General features: G+C 34.8%; 1 protein-coding gene across 18 annotated transcripts in view; it reads left to right on the forward strand.

The window, feature by feature from the left end:
- The window catches only part of LOC108310087 (ankyrin repeat and KH domain-containing protein 1), a 133,690-nt gene that overhangs the window by 53,968 nt on the left and 51,784 nt on the right, over window positions 1-27,938 (forward strand). For 10 of the 18 annotated variants that reach the window (XM_017536768.2, XM_037741417.1, XM_017536771.2 and 7 more), the window contains exons 10-15: window positions 745-854; window positions 9,828-9,884; window positions 17,803-17,890; window positions 20,361-20,488; window positions 20,830-20,973; window positions 22,177-22,279. In XM_017536768.2, coding sequence (XP_017392257.1) covers window positions 745-854; window positions 9,828-9,884; window positions 17,803-17,890; window positions 20,361-20,488; window positions 20,830-20,973; window positions 22,177-22,279 — 630 coding nt within the window. Of the gene's footprint in view, window positions 1-744; window positions 855-9,827; window positions 10,066-17,802; window positions 17,891-20,360; window positions 20,489-20,829; window positions 20,974-22,176; window positions 22,280-27,938 lie in introns of those variants that run through there. The other 8 variants (XM_017536772.2, XM_037741418.1, XM_017536784.2 and 5 more) reach the window with 4 other exon arrangements.

Raw genomic sequence — 27,938 nt, forward strand, 5'->3', positions numbered from 1 at the left:
CAAATACAAAAATTAGCCAGGCGTGGTGGCATGTGCCTGTGATCCCAGCTACTCGAGAGGCTGAGCCACAGGAATTACTTGAACCCAGGAGGCAGAGGTTGCAGTGAGCTGAGAGATCATGCCACTGCAATCCAGCCTGGGCAACAGAGCAAGACTATGTCTCAAAAAGAAAGAAAGAAAAAAAAAAAAGATCTTATATCTGTGTTTTCTCACCAGGAGGTGGAGGTTCCAGTGAGCCCAGATCATGCCACTGCACTCCAGCCTGGGCAACAAAGTGAGACTGTGTCTCAAAAAAAAAAAGAAAAAAAATCTTGTATCTGTGTTTTCTCTTAACCTTGCCCAAAATTTCTGTTCTCACAAAATAATTGCTCATTTGATTTATACTACAATATCCATAGAGCTGTCTCTAAATACAAACAAGAAGTACCACCAATATAATTTCTGAAAAATGCTTAATATTTTTTGTTTTGCAGCTCTTTTATTCCTTAGGGTATACTTACTAGTGATGTATGGACAAATTAGTGTGTTTTAAAATTACTTGATTTCGTTATTTTCTGTGTGGCTCGAAGTATTTTTATAAAGCATATTTAAAGGAATACTAGTATACTTAAATGCAATTTGATATTTTAAAATGCATTTGGATATTTTCATTTTTGAATTCTTCAGTTTCACTAGATTGCAAAATTGGACTATCTAGTAGAATTTTACAGTTCACAAAGTAAATATATGCTTTTTGTTTGCTAGGCGCTAATGTGCATGCTACAACAGCAACAGGAGACACAGCCTTAACCTATGCTTGTGAAAATGGACATACGGATGTTGCAGATGTTTTACTTCAAGCAGGGGCTGATTTAGTAAGATATTTTAAATTTCAAATATTTTTGCGTGAATGTTAATATCCATTCATACTTAATGTTTAAAAAACACTAGTAAAGATAAATAGTTTACATACTTTGTATACAATAACTTAAAAAAAAAAAAGCTTGGCTACCTGTTCTAGTTACTGTATGTTTTAAATGTATTTGAAAATACTTAGTGTTGAATAGGGCATAATGTTTCTTTTCCTAGGTAAAACTATTAGTCTGTTTCTTGCTTTCACTCCACCCCCATTTGACATTCCTCTGCTTTTTAAACTGTCCTTTGTTAGACATATCATAAATTCAATGATGTGTTTACAGAATAGAGTAACAAGTCAAGTATTTTGAGTGATTTCATATTATTTTAATTGACACATGATAATTGAACATATTAATGGGGTACAGAGCAATATTTCAATGAGGTATATAATGTGTAATGATCAGTAATCAGAGTAATTAGTACATCTATCACCACTTTGAGTTATTTCTGTTGTTTCTCTGATTAGACATTTAAAAACAAAGCTACTGTTGTTAATCATCCCCCTAGTATATTAATACAAATTCTATTCTTTTTATGTTTTCTGTTTTGGCTTTTCAAAATTTCAGATTAGATGGGAGGTTCATATGTGTAATAATCTGTCTGTAAATAATATTCCCTTGCTGAAATATGTCCTTTGCCTAGCTCTGATTTTGTGAGAGTACTTTAAACTGCTTTCTAGAGTTTTTCCCAGAATTCTTTTACATACTTCTTAAAAACCTATGTGTGACATACGTAGCTGTAAATGTTATAGAGAATTAGATTTCTTAGTTTCGCTTATTTAGAAAAAACTCTGAAAGTATTGACTTTTAAATCATTTCCAATGTTGCCTTTTAAATCATTTCCAATCAGGTATCCAATTTACTTGGATACCTTAGGACATTGTTGGAAAATAATTATTGACCAAAATAAATGTATAGTATTATTATGCTATTTATTATCATTTCTAATAATACTAAATACTATAATGGTAACACTATCATTCATTCTTATTAATTAGGACCTGCCCTACCAGTTACAATTTTTGGGAGGTACGCTTTTTGTCTGAGAATTATGACAGCAGGATACGTTAAATATGCCTTTGTCTTTTGACTTCTTTCTGTATCTTTTTCCTTTTTTAGAGTTGCTTTGGGTCATCTATAGAAATTAGGAATTGAAGTTCTTTCTTCATTCAAAATAAAGAAACAGTAGAACTTAAAAGCTTCGATAATATAAGCAAAATTTAATACTCTTATCCTCTGAATTCTTATCTGGATTTTTTTCTTCCATTTTCTACAACAAAGTCACTCTCTTAACCTGTTGGGAGTTCTGCTAAAAAATTAAATAGGATTGGGTGCAGTGGCTCATGCCTGTAATCCCAGCACTTTGGGAGGCTGAGGTGGGTGGATCTACCTGAGGCCAGCAGTTCGAGACCAGCCTGACTAACATGGTAAAACCCTATCTCTACTAAATACAGAAAAATTAGTCAGGTGTAATGGCACATGCCTGTAATCCCAGATACTTGGGAGGCTGAGGCAGGAGAATCACTTGAACCCAGGAGGTGGAGGTTGCAGTGAGTCTAGATTGCACCATTGCACTCCAGCCTGGGAACAAGAGTGAAAACGCCGTCTTAAAAAAAAAAAAAAAAAGGAGGGGGGGAGGGGGGGGCCGGCGTAATCCAAGCACTTAGGAGGCCAAGGCGGGCGGAAAACAGAAGGTGGAGAGTTAAAAACAAGACAAAACAACAGAAAAAACCCCGTCTTTTTTAAAAAAAAAAAAAAAAGGAAAAAAGAGAAACTATCTGGTAAATGTACTCTAATGTATAACAAAACCATACTGATTATGACTGAGTTAAAAATATGTGATATTTTAAAATTTTTATTTATTTTTTGAGACAGAGTCTTGTTCTGTTGCCAGGTGCCAGGCTGGAGTGCAGTGGCTCAATTTTGGCTAACTGCAGTCTCTGCCTCCTGGGTTCACGCAATTCTCCTGCCTCAGCTTCCCAAGTAGCTGGGACTACAGGCGCACGCCACCACACCCAGCTAATTTTTCTATGTTTTAGTAGAGATGGGTTTCACCATGTTGGCCAGTATGGTCTTGATCTCTTCACCTTGTGATCCACCCACCTCAGCCTCCCAAAGTGCTGGGATTACAGGCGTGAGCCACCGCGCCCGGCCTAAATGTTTTATTTTTACTGTCTTCTGAAATTAGTTAAAATAGAGTGTTATTTAGTTCCTTAGAAAAACTACATTAATTGAACAGATAGAACTATTTGAACTTACCATATTTACTTACATTCAAAATGTGAGATTAAAATATGGCCCACGCCTGTAATCCCAGCACTTTGGGGGCTGTGGCGAGTGGATCACTTGAGGTCAGGAGTTCAAGACCAGCCTGGCCAACATTGTGAAATCCCTTCTTTACTAAAAATACAAAAAAATTAGCCAGGTGTGGTGGCAGGCACCTGTAATCCCAACTACCTGGGAGGCTGAGGGCAGGAGAATCATTTGAACCCAAGAGGTGGAGGTTACAGTGAGCCAAGATTGTGCCGTTACACTCCAGTCTGGGCAACAAGAGTGAAACTCCATCTCAAAAAAAAGTCTCAGATAAATACATATCTTAATTATTCAATACAGAAGTAATGCTGTTGTTCTAACATTTTTTATTTTACAATCTTTTTATATTCATATTTACACAAAATTATAGACACAGTATATAATACAGTTGTTTTCTATTTTTTCACTATGTGTTCTATCATAATCTTTACCATATTACTTTATAGTCTATATTTATAACTCTTGCATCATATTTCATCAGATTGACGAACCATACTCATTCATTAATTATGGAACTTTTGCTTTTTGTTTTTCACTATTACAAAATCTATTAGATTTAATAACTTCATATGTATAACTTTTTACTTTTTCCTATTTTGAATTATTTTATATATTGATTTTGAGTTTTTTTTTTTTTTTTTTGAGACAGAGTCTGTCACCGAGGCTGGAGTGCAGTGGTGCAGTCTTGGCTCACTGCAACCTCTGCCTTTTGAGTTCAAGCAGTTCTTCTGCCTCAGGTGTGTACCACCATGCCTGGCTCATTTTTGTATTTTTTTGTAGAGATGGGGTTTTATCATGTTGGACAGGCTGGTCTTGAACTCCTGGCCTCAGGTGATCCACCCACCTCGGCCTCCCAAAGTTCTGGGATTATAGGCATGAGCCACCATGCCTGGCCAATTTTAAATTTTAAAAATATATAGCCTATTCCATGCTTTTGCTATCTATGGACTGATACATTAATTTTAATACTGTTTCTTTTCCTCATTATAAAAAGCAATACTGTTCTTCATATAAAATGTGGAAATGCTGGTCATGTAGTCCTAGATACTAAGGAGGCTGAGTCGGGAGGATTGCATGAGCCCAGGAGTTCAGGGCTGCATTGCACAATGATAATGCCTGTGAATAGCCACTGTATGCCAGCCTGGGCGACATTGTGAGACCCTTCTCTTTAAAAAAAAATTTTTTTTTTTTTTTTTTTTTGAGACCAAATCTCACTCTGTCACCCTGGCTGGAGTGCAATGGCATGATCTCAGCTCACTGCAATCTCTTGCCTCCAGGTTCAAGTGATTCTGCTGCCTCAGCCTCCCAAGTAGCCGGGACTACAGGTGCATGCCACTATGCCCAGCTAATTTTTTGTATTTTTAGTAGAGACAGGGTTTCACTGTGTTGGCCAGGCTGGTCTTGAACTCCTGACCTTGTGATCCACCCACGTTGGTCTCCCAAAATGCTGGGATTATAGGCGTGAGCTACCACTCTCAGCCAAAAAAAAAATTTTTTTTTGTTCTCACATTGCTATAAAGGAAAAAAAAAATTTTAAGAGAAAAAGAAAATGTGGAGAGTATAGGAAAGAACAATAATTTTTATATTTAAAACCGATGAATATTTGTAAGTAAAATTTGTCACAGTAAAAAAATCTAAAATATATAAATAAATTTTATAATTTCAGACTTTATCATAGACCAGAGGAAAGAAAAAGTTCTAGTCAAAAACAGGGAAACCTCAGAGAGTCCCTGAGTCCTGAGAAAAAGTGATTGGTATTTCTTATTAACTTTAACTTACAAGGCAGTACCATCTTACTTGTCCTCCATTCTTTGCTGCTATCTTCTGATACCTGTTTTGGGCTATAATAATTTTCTCTAGCAGTTTACAGATAGAGGGCTGTCCACTCCCATCGCATGCAGTGGAGATGTATTTCATTTCTGGCATCTCATAGGTGTGTTCTTGATGTTTAAGTGTACTAATTTTTTTTTTTTCTGATGTGGAGTTTGGCTGTATTGCTCAGGCTGGAGTACAGTGGCACCGTCTCAGCTCACTGCAATCTCCACCTGCTGGGTTCAAACTGTTCTCCTGCCTTAGTCTCAAGAGTAGCTAGGATTACAGGTGTGCTCCACCATGCCTGGTTAATTGTTGTATTTTTAGTAGAGATGGAGCTTCACAGTGTTGGCTGGGCTGGTCTTAAACCTGACCTCAGGTGATCCATGCATCTCAGCATCCCAAAGTGCTGAGATTACAGGCATGAGCCACTGCACCTGGCCATATGTTCTAATTCTTTAAAAGATTTCTTTTGTTGGCTGTTTGAGAAGCTTTATTTTTTGGAAATTCTTTTTACCCTCAGTTTTAAATCAGAATGTACAAATCAGTCTTTGGAACACAATCTGGATCAACCTCTGTGCTTTGTTAGATTATACTGCTTACCTTTTGCCATAATTTTATTGTTTTTGATAGTATATTTTTATTTTTAAAGGAGATTAAAAACCGTTGTTTCCCATTCTTTAGAATATTCTGCATTAGAATCAGTTCAGATATTGATTATGGTTTAAAATATTTTAATGCAGCAGTTATGTTTTCTTGTATTGTTTCCTGAGATAAAACAGAGAAGTTTTAAGACTTTTCATTCTAAAGTGTAGTAGGGCTGGGCACTGTGGCTCACGCCTGTAATCCCAGCACTTTGAGAGGATGAGGTGGGCATATCATGAGGTCAGGAGTTCGAGACCAACCTGGCCAACATGGTGAAACCCCATCTCTACTAAAGATAGAAAAAGTTAGCCGGGCGTAGTGGCATGTACCTATAATCTCAGCTACTTGGGAGGCTGAGGCAGGAGAATTGTTTGAACCTAGGAGGCGGAGGCTGCAGTGAGCCCAGATCACGCCATTGCATTTGGGTGATGGGGCGAGACTCCGTCTCAGAAAAAAAAAATAGTATTTTATCACTGACTTTCTTCCCTAATCATAAAGTATGCTCTCTGACCTTTTGTTACTTTCTTTGGACTGTATTCTGCTGACTGAGTGAACTATATTGGGCATTTTCAGAAAATAGTTAAGCAATTGGAAACTAGGTAATTTAGACATAGATACATTAGTATTCTGTGGTTCTTCTTCCTGGAACTTACTGCCTTTAAAATAAGATTTGATATGGACCTCCCTTAATAGAAAGAAAAATATCTTCAGGATCAGTTTACTATCTATATTAAATCTTATAAGAAGGAAATGTAGACTAAGTCCTCTTTTATGAGGTTTTTAAAAAAATTTAAAGAATATGTTGTATATCTCTCTAGACATTTCTGTGTACCCAAAATACATATATATGATATAACATCTTTCTGTGTTCCAATAGATTTCTCATTCTTTTTCATAGGTACCCAGTGTTCTGTATAATTTATTAACTATCTACTCATAAACACCTGAGTTAACAGTTTTTAAATATTACAAATGGTGCTACAGTATATATTACTAGGCATATTTATGTATCCTTGCTACTTTTGTGAATATATATAATAGGGATAAATTCCTAGAAGTGAAATTGCTGGTTATAAGGAAATATTTGACTAAAATTTTATGGTTTAGGAAGGTCCACATCTCAAATTTTGATAACTGTTGTCAAACTGTTCAAAAATGCTGAACCAGTCTACATCTCTGTTAACAATTGAGCCCTCCTGACTCTCCCACATTCTCACAAATATAAATCTTTCTCCCCTTCCTTTTTCCCTCCCTCCCTTCCTCCTTTTTTTCTTTTTTAAAACGGTTTTATTTTCTAATTTCTGATCACAGTTCCTATGTTTGCATTCCTACAAAAATCTTCTTGCCTGGTGCAGTAGCTCATGTCTATAATCCCAGCTCTTCGGGAGGCCAAGGTGGGCAGATTGCTTGAGCCCAGGAGTTTAAGACCAGCCTGGCCAACATAGTGAAACCCCTTTGCTACCAAAAAAAAAAAAAAAATACAAAAATTATCAGGTGTGGTTGTATGTGCCTGTAGTCCCAGCTACTCAGGAGCCTAAGGTGGATTGCTTGAGCCCAGGAGGCAGAGGTTGTAGTAAACTGAGATTGCATTACTGCACTCCAGCTGGGGCAATAGAGGGAGACCCTATTTCAAAAACAACAACAACATAGTGTGTTACAATTAGCCCTATTAATTGTTCCCAAAGCTTTGGTGAACTATAGAAAACGCAGGAATAAAATTACTTTCTGGAAATGTGTGAAGATACCATTTACAAATAGGTTTTTAAAAATCAAATATTTAGTATCTATTGACTTCATTCTGAAGGACACGGAGAGTAATACATCTTCCACCACAGAATTTTCATGAGTTATTTTAATATTCTCCTGGTTATACATTTACATTCTGATTTATGACCCTATTTCTCATAGTTATTTAACTTTAAATATATGTATGTGTATGTATGTATATATAATATTTAAGTGGATTCAGTTTGTACATTACTAGTCTTTCTTACTATATAGCTTCATGATTCCTGAGTTCTCAACTTATCTGTTGGCTGGCTAGTATTGGTATTTTGATTTGAATTTATTCTCCCCCTCAAAAAAGGAGTTAATAGGTGCTTGCATATTTTAGAATACTGTATATTGTATTTACAAATGAATGTAGCTCATGTATGAAATTATCGAATCACTTGTTCTTTCCCCTCAAAATTTAAAACCTGCTGTATTTGTGTCGAATATTTTCTATCTGAAGATTTTAATAAGTCATGGTCTTTAATAAGCTGTCATCGTCTTTTATTTTTTTAATTTTTATTTTTTTAGTGGCCACTGTGGGGTAATACTTTCTTTTTTTAACAGAAGATTTTTTTCTGCTGTGTTTTTGACAATTTATTTTTCTATTCTGTTAATGTCCTTTAAGATATTTACTGTTCATATGTATGGTCTCCCTCATCTCCCTTATTTGTATTTGTATTGTCTTTGTCTATTACCTTTCTTTGTCCTTTTCTTCCACATTGTTTTTTAAGCCTGTTATCCAGGTCACTATTTTTTTTTCTGTATACTTGTGTTTGCTTTTTTTTTTTTCCTCCTTGTTAAAAGAGATGGAGTCTTGCTCTGTCCCTCAGGCTGGAGTGCAGTGGCATGATCACAGCTCACTACAGCTTTGACCTCTCAGGCTCAAGCAATCCTCCCACTTCAGCCTCCTGAATGGTTGGAACTGCAGGCACACACTACCACACCCAGCTAATTTTTTATTTTTATTTTTTGTAGAGACAGGGTTTCACCATGTTGCCCAGGCTAGTCCTGAACTCCTGGACTCGAGAGATCTGCCCACCTTGGCCTTCCAAGTTACTGGGATTACAAGTGTGAGCCACCATGACTGGCCTGTTTCTACTTCTAATGCAGTTTTCATGGCTTCACTGTTACAGGTCCCTTATCTGCAAAGCTTGGGACCAGAAGTGTTTTGGATTTCGGATTTTTTTTTGGATTTTGGAATATTTGCAGAATATATACCCACTGAGCATTCCTAATCTGTAAATCCAAAATCTGAAATGATCCATGAGCATTTCTTTTCAGTGTCATGTCAGTCAAAAAGTTTCAGATTTAGGAGTATTTCAGATTTCAAGTTTTTGGATTAGTGATGCTCACCCTGTATTTAGCTTCTTCTATTCTTCTAGCTCACTTTCCAGTCTTCTGTTACATCACTTTGTTCAGCTATTTAAGTAAAGATCCCTGTTCTCTTTAATTTATTTGAAGATAATGGGGAATATTTTACTAAAATTTTATTGTTTGTTTTGTAGGAACTTCTTGATAGGTTCCACGTTGGATACTTTGTGCTTATTATTCGTATTTGAATGGGGCTTGCTATTTATTGAAATATGAGGTGGGGTGGCAGGGAAGAGGAAGTGAGCCTTAACAGTTAGCTTTTTCAAATCATATAGTTGTCTCGAGATGCTTTCTTACTGAATCTATACCATAAGAGCATGCACTCTCCTAGGGTAAGAACATCATGTAGGTAGGAAATTGGAATGACTTACAGTGAATCCTTCTCTAGGCCACATTTCTTTATTTGGAGACTTAGTTGACCCTGGTCAATGACGGAAAAGCTTACTACTGTTTTCTAAGTTTCCCTGTCTCACCTTTGGATAGTTTCTCTCTTTTGTTAAGAGTCTAGATCTAGAGAAAATACAAACATTCCTTCACTCGGGTTCTTTGAAGGTTTTTGTTTTAGTTGAAAAGTGTAAACCCTAATTACATTTATAATGAGGGGAAAAGCTGTTTATTTATCTTACAGTGTTTTCCTCCGTCTTCCCAGCTTCTGATATTCCCAAATCTTTGATTTCATTATTTTCCTTGGTTAGATATTTTTTAATATTGCTCTGTTTTTGTGGCTTTAGTTGTATTTTGAGACAAAGGCATGAATTTAAATCTGCAAAAATATTTCTACATATATTAAGGTTTATGTTAAAGGGTTTTTTTGATAAAAAAGCCATATTATCATCCTCTTAAAAAATTTATACTCTGCTCCTGATATTATGGTCTCTACAGATGAGAGTCTTTTTAGTTGAAGATCCTGAGTTAACAAAGCCCAGCATCTCAAGTATCAGTCACAAGGTCTTCATGGCCAAATGTGATTTTCATTTTTGGAATAAGATCCGTGAGTTCTTCTTTTTCCTTTCGCAGGACAAGCAGGAGGACATGAAGACTATTTTGGAGGGCATAGATCCGGCCAAGCATCAGGTGAGGGTGGCCTTTGATGCTTGTAAGCTACTACATAAAGAATAGATGTTGTAGGTAACCAGAACTCTGGATATCTGATTCCAGCCAAGAAGTTCCAGGACCCTGCTGGGTGACAAAGGAAATCTTCTTCAATTAAAAAAGATTATGAAGTCCCAATAAAAAGAGATTTGTATTACTGGTAGTTTGTTTCCTTAGTCTTCTTTCTAAGTGGTATTCCTAAAAAAAAAAATCTCTTAGGTGAAAATATATTTTCTTATTCAGATAGTTCCTTTGCATTCTCCTTTACTGGGAGAGTTAGTATACTGCACAGAGAAAGTCTCAGTAATAAAGTTTTTTGATTCAACTTTGTTCATCAAAAATCTAAAATTCAGACTTAGAGTGATATTAATATATTGGATTGTTTTAAAAATAATCCTCAAATAAACAAAAAAATTGAGTTTAGCAAAACATTTACTGTATCGCTTATGCCCTAATTTCTATAAACTAGAAGTTTAAAATTTTCTTCTTAAAATTGTCTCCTATTATCTCATTCTGAAATTGGTTTTTTAGAAGGTGGATATTTTTTCTTTTTTTTCGAGACAAAGTCTTACTCTCACCCAGGCTGGAGTGCAGTGGCACAATCTTGGCTCACTGCAACCTCCGCCTCCCAGGTTCAGGTAATTCTCCTGCCTCAGCCTCCCGAGTAGCTGGGATCACAGGTGTGCGCCACCACACCCAGCTAATTTTTGTATTTTTAGTAGAGATGGGGTTTCACCATGTTAATCAGGCTGATCTCAAACTCCTCACCTCGTGATCTACCCTCCTCGGCCTCCCGAAGTGCTGGGATTACAGGTGTGAGCCACTGCGCCCAGTGAAGGTAGATATTTTTTCATAGGAAATATTTATTTTGGAAAAAAATGTGAAGTTTGTGCCCAGTGGTTTTAAAAGTCAAAAAAAATTTAGTATCCATGATAATCCAGAGATTTATTTAAAGTCAGGAGCAGTTTTTAATTTTAAAGTTAGGAATGAATCGTGATTGGATCACAAATAACTTAGGCCATCTAAATTTCTTAGTACTAAATCCCTCTTAATCATTACGCTTATTAAGTGTCTTTATCATTGGCTTGTTAAATACGAAACTGTTTTATTTATTCTGTTTGGTTTTTTTAATTTTTTTTCTTTGAGACAGGGTTTTATTCTGTTGCTCAGGCTGGAATGCAGTGGCACGCTCTCAGTTCACTGCAACCTCCCCATCCCGAGCTCAAATGATCTTCCTTCATCAGCCTCCAAAGCAGCTGGGACTACAGGCATGTGCCACCATGCCCAACTAATTTTTTTTTATTTCTGTAGAGATGAGGTCTTGCTGTACTGTCCAGGCTGGGTATATTTATTATATTTTGAAGTAAATAAGTAAGTTTGTTTCACAAAATAGGGTGTGAACAGGTGAGCTTCTACTCAGTTTGCATGATATTACAGGCACCTATCAAGAATATAAAGCTGAGTGTTATTTCAGATAAAAGTAATTCTTTTTCCCTGGATTTGTTAGAGGAAATGTAATTGTCAGTCTTTCTAGCTGCAAGTCTCAAAACTTGCGATTTTTTAAAAAATTAGTTTTGCAGCCCCATGTTTACAGATTCAGATTCCATAGATCTGAAATGGGGAGTCTGCATTTGAACTAATATCTCAGGAGATTCTCACAACCAGTTCTCCATATTTTACACTTTGAGACATTGCTAGAGGCTATACAGATTATTCTGCATCATTGTTGAGTTCTATTCTTTTTCCATCTTTGGTTTATAATCAGTCATTCTTCCTTCATCCAAATTGAATAAACTTGTTTTTCTCTGTTACTTGTGATTTTTAGAAAACGTGCTAAACTCAGGCCTTAGGAAGAGTGCCTTTTAACCTTTTTGCCATGTCAGTTCTCCTGAGGGATATGAATCCAATCAGTAATAGTAGATCACTAAGGTAATGATTAATATACTCTAGTGGATTGAAAGAACATACTCCCCATGGAGGAGTATCGGAATCCCCTAGTACATACAGTATCCAACAGTCTCCCTCCTTTTCTCTATGATTTTGGTCATTCTCTCTAGAGAATGCCCTCCCTCCAACTCCAAAAGACATTGCCTTGTGGTATAGTTGCAATCCTTAAATATATGTCTTGGGTGTCATGTGGCTGTGATTTTTTTTTTTAAGGGAAATTAACTTATTTTAACTAAAATAAACTTAATTTAAAATAAAATTTTGTTATCTAAAGCCAAATAGAAATTCCACATTTTTTCTTATAGTGCTCATTCATTGGAACCTTTTTTTTTTTCTTGGGAGAAGGTCTCACCCTGTTGCTCAGGCTAGAGTACGATAGTGTGATTATAGCTCACTGCAGCTTTGAATTCCTGGGCTCATGGCACCCCACTGCCTCAGCCTCCTTAGTAGCTGGGACTACAAATATGCACCACAATACCTGGCCAATTTTTAATTTTTTTTCAGAAACAGAGTCTTGTTATCTTGCCCAGGCTTGTAGTATATTTTTCATAGATACATTTTTAGGAGGCTTATGAGCTCTAGTAATCCACTTATCAATATATTTCAACTGTTAGTAATTACTTTATCTTAATAAACTTTAAATGTGACCTTACCTTCCACATTTTAAATGTAAACTTTTAAATTAAGGAATAGCATATATTCATATTGTTAACTTTTACTACTTAAAACTAGGAAATTTTGTCAATTTGTTAAAAATCTGAAACTACCTATGGAATACACAAAACTCCTAATACATTTCTTTTTAAGCAAAGTTCTCTTTTTCTGTGTTATTGTGTATTGAATGAGTTCTTTTCAGCTCTCTCCAGGTTGTTTAAATATATGTACAAATGACTTCTAGCCAAGAAAATAAAGTCATTGTTAGTATATAGAAAAATGAATCTAAAACTATGTAGTTGTGCCCATAAACAAGATTAAAGATCTTCATGGACTAGAAATGAAGCATGGATCCACAGTTTAAGCTGTAGTCCCAAGGAGAATTAAGGGTTAAAAAAAATACACAATGGGGGCTGAGATTTCAACATGTACAGGGGAATAGAGAATGAATGTATTTCACATATAGTAGGTCAGTAGATCCAGTCTACTTGGATAAAGCAAGAAGCAAGGAACTGGGATCTTACTGCCCTACTTGTGAACTAAAATTGATAAAAATAAACTTTGAGCAACTATTGAGGGTTATGGTTAGAAATTAGCAAATTGTCACATCCAGGTTGTATGTAAAAACCAAAACCCAAAAAACTAAAAGAAGGGGAAAAAAGAAATTAGCAAATGGCTGTTAGTAGACAGAAGAAGCAGAGACAACTGTGTAACTGAAAACTTGGAGGACAACATTCTTGACTTAAGGAACAGAAGTGAAATATCTCTATGGGACAAGAAACTTAAGTGTTCAGAAGCAAAAGATCTACCTCTGAATTAGACTCCAAGAGCCAGACTGAGGCAACTTCCAAAACATCTGATGAGAATGGGTACATTTGTGGATGGAAAGAAAGCAAAACAAAACAATGCCCATCAAAATGAGTTTTCTCAAATAAAAAATAACAAAGCCGAAGAGCAAATCTTGTATCAAGAAAGACAGCCAAAATATAAGCAAACAAACAAAAAGCAAAATAAAATATACACTCAAGGAAATAGAAATAAACTTTAATCTTGAGAATTTTAAACATGGTTATTTTAAACTATGACCAAAAGCCATGAAACAATATGAGATAATAAAGTAAAAGCTGATAATTATGTATTAAAAACAGGTGGATTTAGAATAAAACAAAGGAAAATTTTTTAGGGGGATCCTCAATATATAGGGTAAAACAGCATATTAAACACAGTTGAATAGTGAATGAGTGAGTGATAATACAGTAAAATATATTTATAATAGATAGAAAATATGAAAAAGAAACTGAGAGAAAGAGAATAGAGTAAGAAGCTCTACCATATATCTATTAGAAGTTCCTGAATGAGAGGATAGAAATGGAGGGGAGAGGAAATGTTTGAAGAGATAATGGTGGAGAATTTTCTAACATTGTAGCTAGACATGAATCCTTGAGTGAAGAATCATATCTGTCACTAAGCAGAACAGATGAACCTCTGGAACTTTAAGGATGATGAAAAATGTCTCAAAAGCTATCAGAGGAAAAAATGCATTACCTATAAAAGAACAATCATCAAATTTTTCACATTCTCATCAGCAATAATAAATTATAGAAGATGATGGGAAGTAATATCCTCAAAATACCAAGATAAAATAACACAATACAGAATTCTGTACTTAAGTATTATTCTAGAAAAGGAAAAAGTAAACATTTTCAAATCTACAAAGAATAAATAAGTTTACCACTATTAGACCTTTGCCAAAAGAACTTTTAAAAGATACATCAAGAAGAAGAAAAGTGAGTCCTGGAGGAAGGCGTGGGATACAAGAAACTACGGTAAGCAAAGAAATTGATAAAACACAAATACAAATGTTTGAGTTTAAAAACCCAAATTTTAATGTTTAAAACCAAAGTAGTACTAAAATTCTAGAAAACAATAGCAGGAAATTCAGAAGGATGTGTTAGTTTAAAAGCCATGCTAGAGTCTTTTTTTGTTGTTCAGAAGGAAAAGGTACTGAATAAACCTTTTTTTTTTTTTTTTTAAAAAAAACAGAATAGTAATCAAAACAAATATAAACCTATTTAACTCAGTTGTTAAGGGAAGAGACATCTGAATTAGAGTCAGAATCGAAATGTAGCAAATACTGTTTGCAGGAGACAAATCTAATGCAAAGTGACAAGGAAAGGTTGACAGTTTTACCAAATGTTCAAGAAATAGGTAATTTCTGTATTAGCTGTTCTTAAGAACAGAAAAAGAAACATTAAACTGTACAATATTTAAGTTTGTAGCCTTGGAAAATAATTTTCTGTGTTTATGAAGGGAAAAAAATCAGAAACAATTTGTATCCTAAAATTTTATTGTTATTGAAGTTAGTGGCTATATGACTAAATCCAACGTTCATAAGTAATATGATATATACAAATTTGATTCCATTATATGCATATATACATTGATTCCCATTATATATATACACATGTATATGTATATACATACATATTCCCATTATTGATTCTCATTATATACATATATGTGTTCCTATTATATATATGTATTCCTGTTATACAGATATATTCCTATCATATGTATATAATGGGAATCAATAATGGGAATGTATGTGTATTGTATGTGTATATAATGGGAATCAGTGTATTCCTATACATGTTTATACATATATGTATATAATGGGGATTTTCCATATATATGTATATACTCACACACATATTTTTTATTTGTTTGTTCGTTTTTTTCTTTTTCTTCAGAGCAGGGCTAACCCATAGGGAATGTGCCCAGAGTAGCCTGATTCCCATTTTAAAAGAAGGATTTAGTAGTCAGATATTTTGGGGCAAATATTGTGTGTTGTGGGATATACATTATTCATTTTAACAAAATGTGAATTCAGAGTTGTGGCATTGTTTTATCAACTGTTTTTTCAAATTATGTTATTCAAAACCAAAGGAATGAATGTATATTTATTTATAGAGAGGAAATAAAATAGATAGCTTTTCACCCCTTTTATTTAAGGAATTAATATGTTGAATTTTGAAACGACTTGGTGTGAGGATATTGAAACTGTACTTTCTGATTTCTTGTCTTTTAACAACTATGATAATATTTTAAATATACAGAATTAACAGTTATTTTTTAAAGTTTATTCTAAATCAGGACTGAAAGCTTTGAAATAGCTTGTCTTTGCCTTTACTCATGGGACCTAATTATGTTGATATGTGTCACTGCCAGGCTTAAGAAATAACAAAAGGAAAAGGGTAAAGAAAGGATAAGTGACATTAATATTGCCCAACTATGTTGTAATAATAACATAATCAATGTCTTACTCTAATAATAGCATAATCAATGTCTTACTCTCAGATTTACTACACTTAATTTCTTGTTCAATCGACTTTCCTTTCTCTTATTTACCTAGTAGAAAATAATAAAAACTTCAAACCTCAGTGCTGAGAGGGAAGATTTGAGAGTTCAGTTATGCTTAGTTTCCTGTATGATTAAACAATATTTAATCACTCTATTGTTTTAGGCATTATGTGTACAGTGGCGAGCCAGAAAAGACAAAATCATTACTCTCATGGAGCTTACCATTTAGTGGAGGAGACAGGTTAGCTAATTATCTTACACAGACTAAAATGTAATTGCAGTTTATGAAGGACTGGTTTATAGAGATGTATGTCCATAATAGGAAGAGTTATTTCATCAGGAAGTTCAGGGAAGTCTTCCTTGAGGAAATAACACTTGACTTGAGATGTAAAGGATGAAAATGAGTTAGTGGAGAAAAAGCATTACAGAGAACAGAGACCAGTACCAGTATGTGCAACAGTTGTGAGGCAGGAAGGGAAAAACAAGTTGCTAAATGGGGAATTTATTTCCAGGTTGTGGTTGCTTGTAATGATAGTTCAGAAATAAATTGGATAGAAAAACTGGACAGACAACTTTCTAGGTCTTTCTGAGTGAGGTCTTTGTGATATGTATTCTGTTTTATTTGAAGCAAATTGCCAGAATGTTAGATTTACCTAAATTTGAATGTGAGTTCAAGATCTATTCTAATGCCAATTTATTTTGGCATTATCTATAATTATTCATTTTTCTATAACCTAGAGTTAAAAGATTCTTATTTAATTAACATGTATAACAATTAAAAAGTCAAAGCATAAGGTAGTTTTTTAAGCAGGTTATTACTACACTATCAAGATTTTTTTAAAACCTATTTTAGGGAGGAATTCCTATCACTTTTCTGTGAGGTTTCCATTGGGTTGACAGTTCACTCATTTCTCATTGTTATTTTGCCTTTTGTAGATCAGTTAATACATATAGTTAACATGTAAATAAAACTAAATTGTATTCTATTGAGAGAGCATATTTTTTAAATTGGTCATATGGTAATTAAAGAATTTTCACATTTAATTAGATTTTCAGAGTTAGTTAGAAGAATATAGCTGAAATAAAGCCTTAACTTAACCACCAGTCTCTATCAGGTTTTTCCTAGTAACAAAAGAGAACCAGAACAATAGAAATTTGTGTTTACATGCATAGTGAAAGAAGGGTTAGGTAAGAGAACTTTTCGAAGAAGCAATTTATAAGCTACATTTTAATACTTAGATGAATGTAATGAGTTCATAATTCTCCCAACAAATAGTATTACTCATCATGTAAGCAAGCTCTTTTTAGTGGCATTTGATATCATGCATGGTTAGAAGCTGTTTTATCATTCATTCCTCTTGCTGGCAAACTTCCTAGAAAGAACACTCTTTCTGCTATTAGGATTTGTATCTTTTGCCTTTGACTATTCATGTATTTAATTTCTACTTAAAATAAAAATCTACCCATTGATGTATTTTTCTTCTTTATTTTTCCTTTACTCCTAAAATACCACAGTGTTTTTCCTCAGGGATTCATTTGCATCCTTTTATAGCGCTTTTATTGACTTCTGCTATAAGATCAAGACTTCTAATCACTTCACAGGACTGAGGTTCCTTTTTCATAGTCCAGATAAATAGGAAACATTTTTTAAAACTTAGAATTAGAAAAATGCAGTGATTTCTCTTTGGGAACCAAACTAAACATTATCTTTAATGGTTATTATTTGCTGTGGAAAACTGAACTTGCCCTTAAAAAGTTACATTATCTAGTGTGAACTGAAAATCCTGTATATTGGGGGAATTGAGGTAGGTGGTACAAGTGTCTACATTGAGTAAGTATACTAAATACTCATTATTTCTCATTTTATCAGTACTAAGTTTTTAAAATAGTTGGTTAGACAGTTGGTATTGATGGATTATTTTTTCCATTTCTTTAACAGGAACATGAATCTGAAGGTGGAAGAACACCTTTGATGAAAGCTGCAAGAGCTGGTCATTTGTGCACTGTGCAGTTTCTTATTAGCAAAGGTAAAGAAAGAGCAAGTTATTTCCAAGAGGCTACAGTTTATGGAAAAAAAAAAATCCTAAACTGTTGCAATTTATGTTATGTTATGGCTACTTTACATACAGTAAAGTATTCTTGCCTTTTATTGTTGTATTTTATTTAGTAAGCATGGAGTTTGTGAGTTGCTTACTGGGAATTTTCTTTATTAATAGTTTTGAATTTTAAGTTTTCATTAACCAAACAACATGTGGTTGCTCCCAAAAGTTAGAAAAGCCAGATGTCAAATGTCCCAACTATGATTAGGTGGATATTCAGCAGCTTTATGATAAGTCTGTTCTCCTGGAAATGTGGGTGGAGGACAGAGAGGAAGTCTGCTACTGTGGTACTTGTTTGTGGTACGGTTGAATTAACTGAGTTTGTAAGGTTCTTATTTATAATTTTTATATTCCCTTAGAAATTCTATTATTAGAATTATATATTTAGGCAAAAAATTTCAACTGATGAATGAAGAATTAGTTTAAGACTGTTTACTGCAGAAAAATAAAATGCTGTGGAACCAGTGTTAGTTTAACCATATATAATTGTCATATGATGAATCAAAAATGGTAATGTCAGCAGTTTCATTTGGTTTAGCGTAACTCTTCATATGGTGTCAGAAATACTGTGGCAGCTGATGAAACATCCTGGGATAGGATAATAAAAATGTAATGAAGATTCACTCAGGTAGTGTTATGCTATTAAGATAAAAATCATATTTATATTCTAATAGATTTCTGACATTTGGTGACATTAAAAATGCAGGGTAAGATTTTATCATTTTATTTTATTTTATTTTGAGATGGAGTTTCACTCTTTTTGCCCAGGCTGGAGTGTAATGGTACTATCTTGTCTCACTGCAACCTCTGCCACCCGGGTTCAAGTGGTTCTCTTGCCTCAGCCTCCCCAGGAGCTGGGATTACAGGCATGTACCACCACACTCGGCTAATTTTGTATTTTTAGTAGAGACAGGGTTTCACCATGTTGGTCAGGCTGGTCCCAAACTCCTGGCCTCAGGTGATCTGCCCGTCTTGGCCTCTCAAAGTGCTGGGATTACAGGCATGAGCTACCACACCTAGCCAGATCTTATCATTTTAAATGTATTTGTTTTCTTCTGAATTTGATAAAACTAGGTTTATTTTCTTCACATTGCATTTTTGCCGCCAAGTAAGGCATGTATTTGTATAATATAGTCTGTAAAGGCTATTTACCTCAACCACACAGAAATAAGTAGATGGATAACCTCTGGAGCTCTCTTATGTTTCTTTACTAAAGAGAATCCTAATCATATCCAACAACAACCTGCTAAGAATATAATCAGGCTGGTCAGGAATAGGAACACATTGATTATGTCCTTTCTAGGTTAAATAATCCTGTCATTTAAGATAATTTCATGTTGCTAATCTCAGGATGTTTATTGCTGTGTTTTACCTTTCCCAGAAGGTACTTTTATGCAAGTTAGGATTAGATTCAGCTGAATATTTTCTGAAAATTAGACAAATTAACAGTAGTAGTTTTACCCATTGACTTATTTTTCTCTTAAATAATTAATAGGTAGAATTAAAGAAGGAAGAATGAATATTTCTATAGTCTTAACTTTCTAGTTGAGATCTTTTGGAATTGTTAAAGGTAGCTGAACTAAAGTTATTTTTTCCAGGGGTCAAAAATAATTTATCAAAAAAAAAGCTAAGAAATTGAGACTTTCTAATTAGACATTTTCCAGGTCATATTATACAAAGCTATTGAACAACTTATGAAGTAGCCTTTCAGATAACATATCTGGATAATATTCTGTCTTCTCTCCATACCCAGATCCCCCAACTCATAAAATACACAATATAAAGAATGACAAGTTTCTTAAACATTGCTTAAGAAAATCTGTTTTCTCTACTTTGAGACCTGGCTATATTGCCACTTTCTAGAAGTAGATCAAAAATGTCTTTCAAACATTTTGAGTTATATACAGTGGTGTTATTTCATGCTTACATTAACCTATATATATTTATTAATCTTAGTCTTCTAGATTTTCCATTTTAAAAGTGATATTGAATGAACGAACTACAGCTTCATGCAACATTGTGGATGAATCTCACAAATATAATATTGAGTGAAAGAAGCCAGACGCAAAAGAGTACATTGTATGATTCTAATCATATAAAATGCAAAAAGTAAAACCAGTTTGGAAGTCAGGGTAGTGGTTACCATTGGGAGGCTGGGTAGTGACTGAAAGAGAGCACAAGATGGGGCTTCTGGTATGTGGATAATGTTCTGTTTCTTGCTCTGGGTGCTGGTTACACAGGTGTGTTAATTTTGTGAAAAAATTTCAAACTATACACTTATAATTTATATACTTTTTTGTATCTACATTTTACTTCACAAAAATTTTTTAAATGATGTTGAGTGTGAACTGACTTGATTTCAGTCTTTGCTAAGATTTTTATTTATTTTTCTTCAAAGGTGCCAATGTTAACAGGGCTACAGCCAATAATGATCATACAGTAGTGTCGCTGGCATGTGCAGGAGGCCACCTGGCAGTTGTTGAGCTACTCTTGGCTCATGGGGCTGACCCTACTCATCGACTCAAGGTAGTCTACTTAAAAATAAATAAATAGGCTGTGCACAGTGGCTCATGCCTATAATCGCAGCACTTTGGAAGACTGAGGTGGGTGGATCACTTGTGCCCAACATAAGGAGACCCCATTGCTAGGGGGGAAAAAAATGTATATATATACATACACACACACACAAACACACATACACATATATTTTTATAGGAAATAATTTATATATATTAGTAAATAAATAATACGTATATAGTTATAAAATATGTTTGATCTATCTTAGTGCTTCATACAATTGAGTTTTGATTTTATATGAGCTGCTAAGAAACTACAAAGAATTAATTGTCACGGCAATTCTTTCTCAGGATGGTTCAACAATGCTCATTGAAGCTGCAAAGGGTGGCCATACTAACGTAGTTTCTTATCTGTTGGATTATCCAAATAATGTTCTGTCAGTTCCCACCACAGATGTGTCTCAGCTCACCCCACCTTCTCAAGATCAGTCTCAGGTAAAGTAAAATGGAGCTTATTTGTTAATATAAATATTCTTCAAAATGATTAGAAGTTTTTGTTTAAAATCGGTTTTAAGCAAAATGGGCTGGTTTTTATTTTCTGTTACATATTGTGAAAATCATGATTCTAAATTGTTTAGGATTTGTTTTCTTTAAAGGTGCACTGAAATTTTTTATTGCCTTATTTATTGAAAATAGTGGTTTTTAAAAACCACTTAATATCAAATATAAACATAACTATGCCAAGTTGTTATTACAACTAGGTTTTTCAGGGTTTTTGCTTGTTTTTTAACAAGAGAATCAAGAGAAAGTTTTTTCTTTTTTGAGACGGAGTCTTGGTTTGTTGCCCAGGCTGGAGTGCCGTGGCACGATCTCAGCTCACTGCAACCTCTGCCTCCCAGGCTTAAGTAATTCTCATGCCTCAGCCTACCAGGTAGCTGGGACTACAGGCGCACGCCACCATGCCCAGCTAATATTTTGTATTTTAGTGGAGTCAGGGTTTCACTATTTCCCATGGTGGTCTCAAACTCCTGAGCTCAGGCAGCCCGCCCACCTCAGCCTCCGAAAGTGCTGGGATTACAGGCATGAGCCACCATGCCTAGCCAAGAAAGCATTTTCTTAATACCCCCCAAGGTAGTATTAATTATCCTAGAGATAGTGACTTTTGTTAACCTTGAAAGTATAGGTAACATAAGCACTAAAAATTCATTAAAGTAACTTTTAAACCTATCTTAAATTATGGAGAAAATATAGAGATTTTACTAAGAATATTAAGTTGGTGAAATCCTAAATTCTTTTCTACAAAGTCATCCTGAGAACTGCTAGGTACCCCAATTGAAGAAATATATTAGATTTTTGTTTTCTTTTGATCCATGTAGAATTTGAACAAGAGTAAACTGGCTACTGGATAGTGAATATGTGAATTGTACCCCTAGCTATAATGGAACCAGCAAGCTGTTCTATTCAGCAAGGAAGTTATATTATTTCTGTTTAGCTTAAAATCATTGACTACTTGTAGATTGCCTGACTGTAGTCTCAAAAATTACTGCTTGGTGAAAGCTTTTTTTAAAAAAAGCTTTAGGAAACAAAAGTGCATTTGGTGGTATACGAAGATACCCTAAAACAGGATATCTGTTTCAATTATGAGCCTTTGTCTTATTCTTTGATCTGAGATGATTTTTTTCTGAGTTGACTTTTTAGGTTCCACGTGTACCAATGCATACGCTTGCCATGGTTGTACCTCCCCAAGAACCTGACAGAACTTCACAGGAGAACTCTCCTGCCCTTTCAGGGGTCCAAAAAGGTTAGTTATTGAATTATTTTTCTTAAAATGGCTATTTTTTCACCTAATTGATAAATCCAGAAATGTACTTTAATGGTACAGAGTTACTGTGTACCCATGGCTAATTGAGTTAGATAATTCTGACAAATGCAAATTGTCTTACTATCTAAAACCAAAAAGACATAAGTGTTAGGAAAAATGACTTTTTATTATTTTCCTGTTAACATACTGATAGATGTAGCTTTCATCTCACGTAGATGAAAATACTTAAGAAACAAGCCAAGTTCTTGATTATATTAAAGTAACCAAGTTTATCAGACATTCATTTTTCATTTGACAATTCTTTAGCTATCCATTAGTATATGAAGAATGAAAATGTGTATTTGCTATCTAGTTAAGTCTTTATAGCATTGATTCAGATAATGAGTGAGAAGTTTAAGAATTACATTCAGTTTCATTCATGCAATGCTGAATATAGTAGATTATCATCTGTCATTATGTGAACCTGGACAAATAACCATCAAAATAAACTAACATCCAAATGACTATTAAGAAGGAGAGTATTCTACTTAAAAAACTCAAGTTTATGAGTTCTGATATTTTTCTGCTATCTTTACATTTGTAAGTGAAAAGTACCTTCATGGATAAATATACCTTCACTTGATAATTATGTATAGTTGTACTATCTGAGTTCTCTGAAATAAAGAATATAGTTAATATGTAGGCTGTTTAAAAACTATATAAAAACAAACTTATGAACATAGTTCATTTAGAATATGATCAAGTCCTAGATACTGAAATAACAATGAAAGTGTATATTAATACCTATAACACTGATTTATGAAAAGTTGGTTTGCGTTGACTATTATAGCAGTAAGCAGAAGCTTCTTTCAAATTATACCAATTTTAGTAATTTAAAGTATCAGGGGCCTTCGCTATGGCTAAGCTATTAATTTCAGAGATGAAATATCTGTAGTTTCTCTGATGTAAGATAATTGTAGCAGTTTTTCATGGAACACTTAGCTATTCAAAATTTCCCTGCTGTTTTTAATGTTAATAATTAAAAATCAAACATGCATTCATAAATATCATAATCAGCAGATATTTAACCTTCAGTCAAATATTTAAAGCTAAATGCCTCTGTTTTTGTTGTTCTTGTTTTTTGGTTTTGGTTTTGGTTTTTTGTTTTTATTTGGCTACACTCTATAGAGGACTATAGTAACTTTGGCTTTGGAAATACTAAATAAGAATGATTGGCCGGGCGTGGTGGTTCACGCCTGTAATCCCAGCAGTTTGGGAGGCTGAGGTAGGTGGATCACCTGAGATTAGGAGTTCAACACCAGCCTGACCAACATGGTGAAACCCTGTCTCTACTAGAAATACAAAAAATTAGCTGGGCATGGTGGTGGGTTCCTGTAATCCCAGCTACTTGGGAGGTTGAAGAAGGAGAATGGCTTGAACCCAGGAGGCAGAGGTTGCAGTGAGCCAAGGTCATGCCATTGCACTCCAGCCTGGGCAACAAGAGTAAAACTCTGTCTCAGAAAAAAAAATAAAATTAAATAAGAAAAGAATTATTTAGAAAATATAGGCCACATGTGATGGCTCACGCCTGTAATCCCAACACTTTGGGAGGCTGAAGCAAGTGAATCACTTGAGGACAGGAGTTTGAGACAAGGCTGGCCAACATGGCAAAACCCTGTCTCTACTAAAAATACAAAAATTAGCCAGATGTGGTGGTGTGTGCTTATAATTCCAGCTACTGGGGGGGCTGAGGCATGAGAATCACTTTAACCCAGGAAGCAGAGGTTGCAGTCAGCCAGAGTGACAGTTAGACTCTGTCTCAGAAAAAGAAAAAAAAAAAAAATTAGGGCCAGGCACAGTGGCTTTTACACCTATAATCCCAGCACTTTAGCAGGCCCAGGCAGGCAGATTACTTGAGCCCAGGAGTTTGAGACCAGCCTGGACAACTTGTCGAAACCCTATCTCTACAAAAAAGTACAGAAATTAACCAGACATGGTGGCACATGTAACATGATAGTCCCTGCTGCTAGGGTGACTCTAGTGAGAAGATCACTTGAGCTTGGGAGGCCAAGGCTGCAGTGAGTCATGAGTGTGCCACTGCACCCCAGTGTGGGCCACAGAACAAGACCCTGTCTTCAAAAAAAAAGGAAAAAGAAAAAATTAGGCTATGCATGGTGGCTCATACCTGTAATCCCAGTGCTTTGGGAGGCCGAGGCAGAATGATCAACCAGCTTGCCCAGCATAGAGAGAACCTGTCTCTATAAACAAAAAATTTAGAAATTAGCTAGGCATGGTTACCTGTGCCTGTAGTCCCAGCTACTCTGGAAGCTGACGCAGAAAGATCACTTGCACCCAGGAAGTCTAGGCAGCAATGAGCTATGATTGTACAACTGCACTCCAGCGTGGACGACAGTCTCAAAAAATAAATAAATAATGTAAATCCACAAAACAGTCGAGAAATAAGCTGGACAGAATGTATGCCAAGAGTAAATAAATTTAAAAAGTTTTAAATTTAGATTTAATATGTAAGTAATCTGAGATGTTTAGTTAGTGATTTTAAAAATTTTTACCGTAGTGAGTAACCATATTTTTGCGTACTGAAATATCATGGACTATTTAGTTATTTTCTGCATTTGTTGCTTTATTACTTACTAAATAGTGTAAACACGAACTACCTTTCTAAGGAATCTTTCATTTTACTAAATTACTAGGGTTATCCCTAATTAACATTGTGTTTAGACACTTGGGGACTTGCTAGCAATCAAATGGCATTGCCAATCTAACACTTGTTTATGCAGGATCAAACTGTGATAATGCATTGTGTTAATGTCATGTTAGTATAAACCATACATATGATAGAATATTATGTTGCTGTGAATTAGGAACAATCCTTTATGGAAAAGCACACACTCAATTACCAATATAGGAAAACCTATCTTATATAACTAAAGACATAATTTTTTTATACTTAAAGTTGCTTTTTCTTCTTAAAACTTCTCTTTTATGTCTCTGAAAAAGCTTCTTTGAGTGATGAAATTGCTGTTTGACCCTTTTGTTTTTGTTTCCTCTCAGTCCATATATTACTGCTGTGTAGTGTATGTGATTAGGGATGGACAAATAGTTTGTATTCTCTAGGTCTCTCTTCCTCTTCCATCTTCCAGCAATCATCTTTTCAAGTTCTTAAAACATTTTACTCCTGCCTGTTTTCAATAAATTTTTTTATTAATCATATCCTCATCCTTTAAAAAATGTCTTTATACCCATAAATCTTACCCAGGTGTTTGATATATGTTCTACTCAGATATTCTTTTTTTCATGCCCATATGTACTAGTTGTACAGGCTCCGTCCATCTTGATTTATATTCTCCTGATTTAGACAACTTGATCTCACTTATCTGTTGTTGGTTTTCAAGGATTCAAGATTTTAGGTGGCATCTAACAGAGGCCTCAGAATCATGTCTGTAAACAAAATATGAAACTCAGAGTGACATGCTCAGTTTTCTAGCATTACTTAAGTTTATTATCTGCAGTTACAAATATTCAGATGAGAAAGAATACATAAGTAATGTAAATCCCTTGCCTTCTTATAACTGGTTCTACAGAGGTTTTAGGAGAAGATTCATTTTGATCTGCAAGTTGTGTAACTTAGAATTAATCTGCTGCAAAGCATTTAAAATTATGTCAGGATAAACAAAACACATCTTTTATGTATACCTCAAGCCCTCCTGAGAGGTAATTTCTTTGAACTTCTAGAGTACTTCATTGGATCTTCCTTCCAGTTCTTGTCACTTGGCTTGCTCCCCTCCCCTTGGGACCTCAAGTGTAGAGGATTGAGTTAATGATACTCAATTTGTGGTGCTTTATCACCATGACTTCTCTCTTGCTTCATTTATTCCCTTTTATTTCTATTTCCATTTCCTTGCTTCCACTATAAGTAATCATTTTAATGTGTTTGATGTGTATATTCTTTTATTCTTAACAAATTATTATAAAATATTTATTTTATATGTATATATGACTTCTTTTCTTAGTTCTCATGAACTAACTACTCCTAGCTTCACACTTTTCTTCTGCAGCTTCTTCACCTCTCTCAGACTTCACAGAATTGAAGAGTCAGGGCCTTGCTCTGGGTTAGGCTTTGACTTAAGAGAATGCTGTGGCTGGTTTGATCTCTCGAGACCACTGAAACTTTCTCCATATCAGCAATTAGGCTGTTTGACTTTCATCATTTGTGTGTTCACTGGAATACCACTTTTAATTTCCTTAAAGAAATTTCGTTTTGCATTCACAACTTGACTAAATTTTGGCACAAGAGGCCTAGCTTTTGGCCTATCTCGGCTTTCAACATGCCTTCCTCACTAAGCTTAATCATTTCTAGCTTTTGATTTAAAGCGAGAGATGTGTGACTACCTTTCAATTAAACACTTACAGGCCACTGTGTTGATGGCAGGGGGGCAAGGTTGTTTATTTTCTATGTTTGTTTTTTTCTTTTTGTTTTGTGTGTGTGTGTGTGTATATATATGCGTGTGTGTGTGTGTGTGTGTGTGTGTATATACACACACACATATATATATAAATGTGTGTGTATGTATATGTATGTGTGTGTATGTATATATGTATGTATTTTTTTTTTTTTTTGAGATAGGACCTCACTTTATCACCCAGGCTGCAGTACAGTGGTGTGATCTCAGCTCACTCCTTCAACTTCAGCCTCAACCTCTGAGGTTCAAGCAATCCTCCTGCCTCAGTCTTGCAAGTAGTTGGGACTACAGGCGCCCTGCCACTCTACTTGGCTAATTTTTTGTATTTTTGGTAGAGACAGGTTTTGACATGTTGCCCAGACTCGTCTCAAAGTCCTGAGCTCAAGTAATCTGCCCACTTCAGCCTCCCAAAATGCTAGGATTACAGGTGTGAATCACCGCACTCAGCCATTACTTTGTATTTTTAATTTACATGAATAGTATTCTGGTACAGATCCCATTTTTTTTTTTAAAACAAACCAAAAACTTTATTTACAAAAGTAAATTTTAACTTGCTTTTACATATCATATAATGTTAATGATGACAGGAACAGATTTAAAATACATTGAGGTTTGTGCAGTTCATTTCCCCCTAGTTATACCATGAAACTTTATAAGCATTGCTTTAGCTTTGATGTTTGGTCACATTTTCTGTTCAGAAGTCATGTTTCAGGGTAGGTTCACTGCCAGAACACTGTCACATCACCATTGGCTGTGGATTTCCAAGAAGCAAAGGAGCTAATCTCAGCAAATTGTTTTTTACCTTTGTTTACTCAACACTGTTTTTAAGATTTATCCACATGTCTATTTCTAGATTGTTTATATCTATAGCATAGTGCTTTACCCTGTGTATCTTCCATGTTTTACGTGTCCTTTCTCGCAGTGATGAATAGTCGGATTGCCTCTATTTTCTCACCTCTACTAACAATGCTTTGATGAAAATCTTTGTACAGTCCCTATATAAGAATTTATTTGGAACATCATCTCCCCTCAGACTGTAAGCTCCTTAAGGGCGGGTTTATGTTGCTCATCTTTATATGGTCCACCATGCTTTGCTGTGTAGTTGTTCAAGTACTTATTGAATAAATTAATGAGTGCTAGGCTAAGAATATAGATTATTTTGAAGGCAGAAGAAAATT

The sequence above is a fragment of the Cebus imitator genome, unplaced genomic scaffold (genome assembly GCF_001604975.1).
Source record: "Cebus imitator isolate Cc_AM_T3 unplaced genomic scaffold, Cebus_imitator-1.0 Scaffold101, whole genome shotgun sequence".
Classification (NCBI taxonomy): domain Eukaryota; kingdom Metazoa; phylum Chordata; class Mammalia; order Primates; family Cebidae; genus Cebus; species Cebus imitator.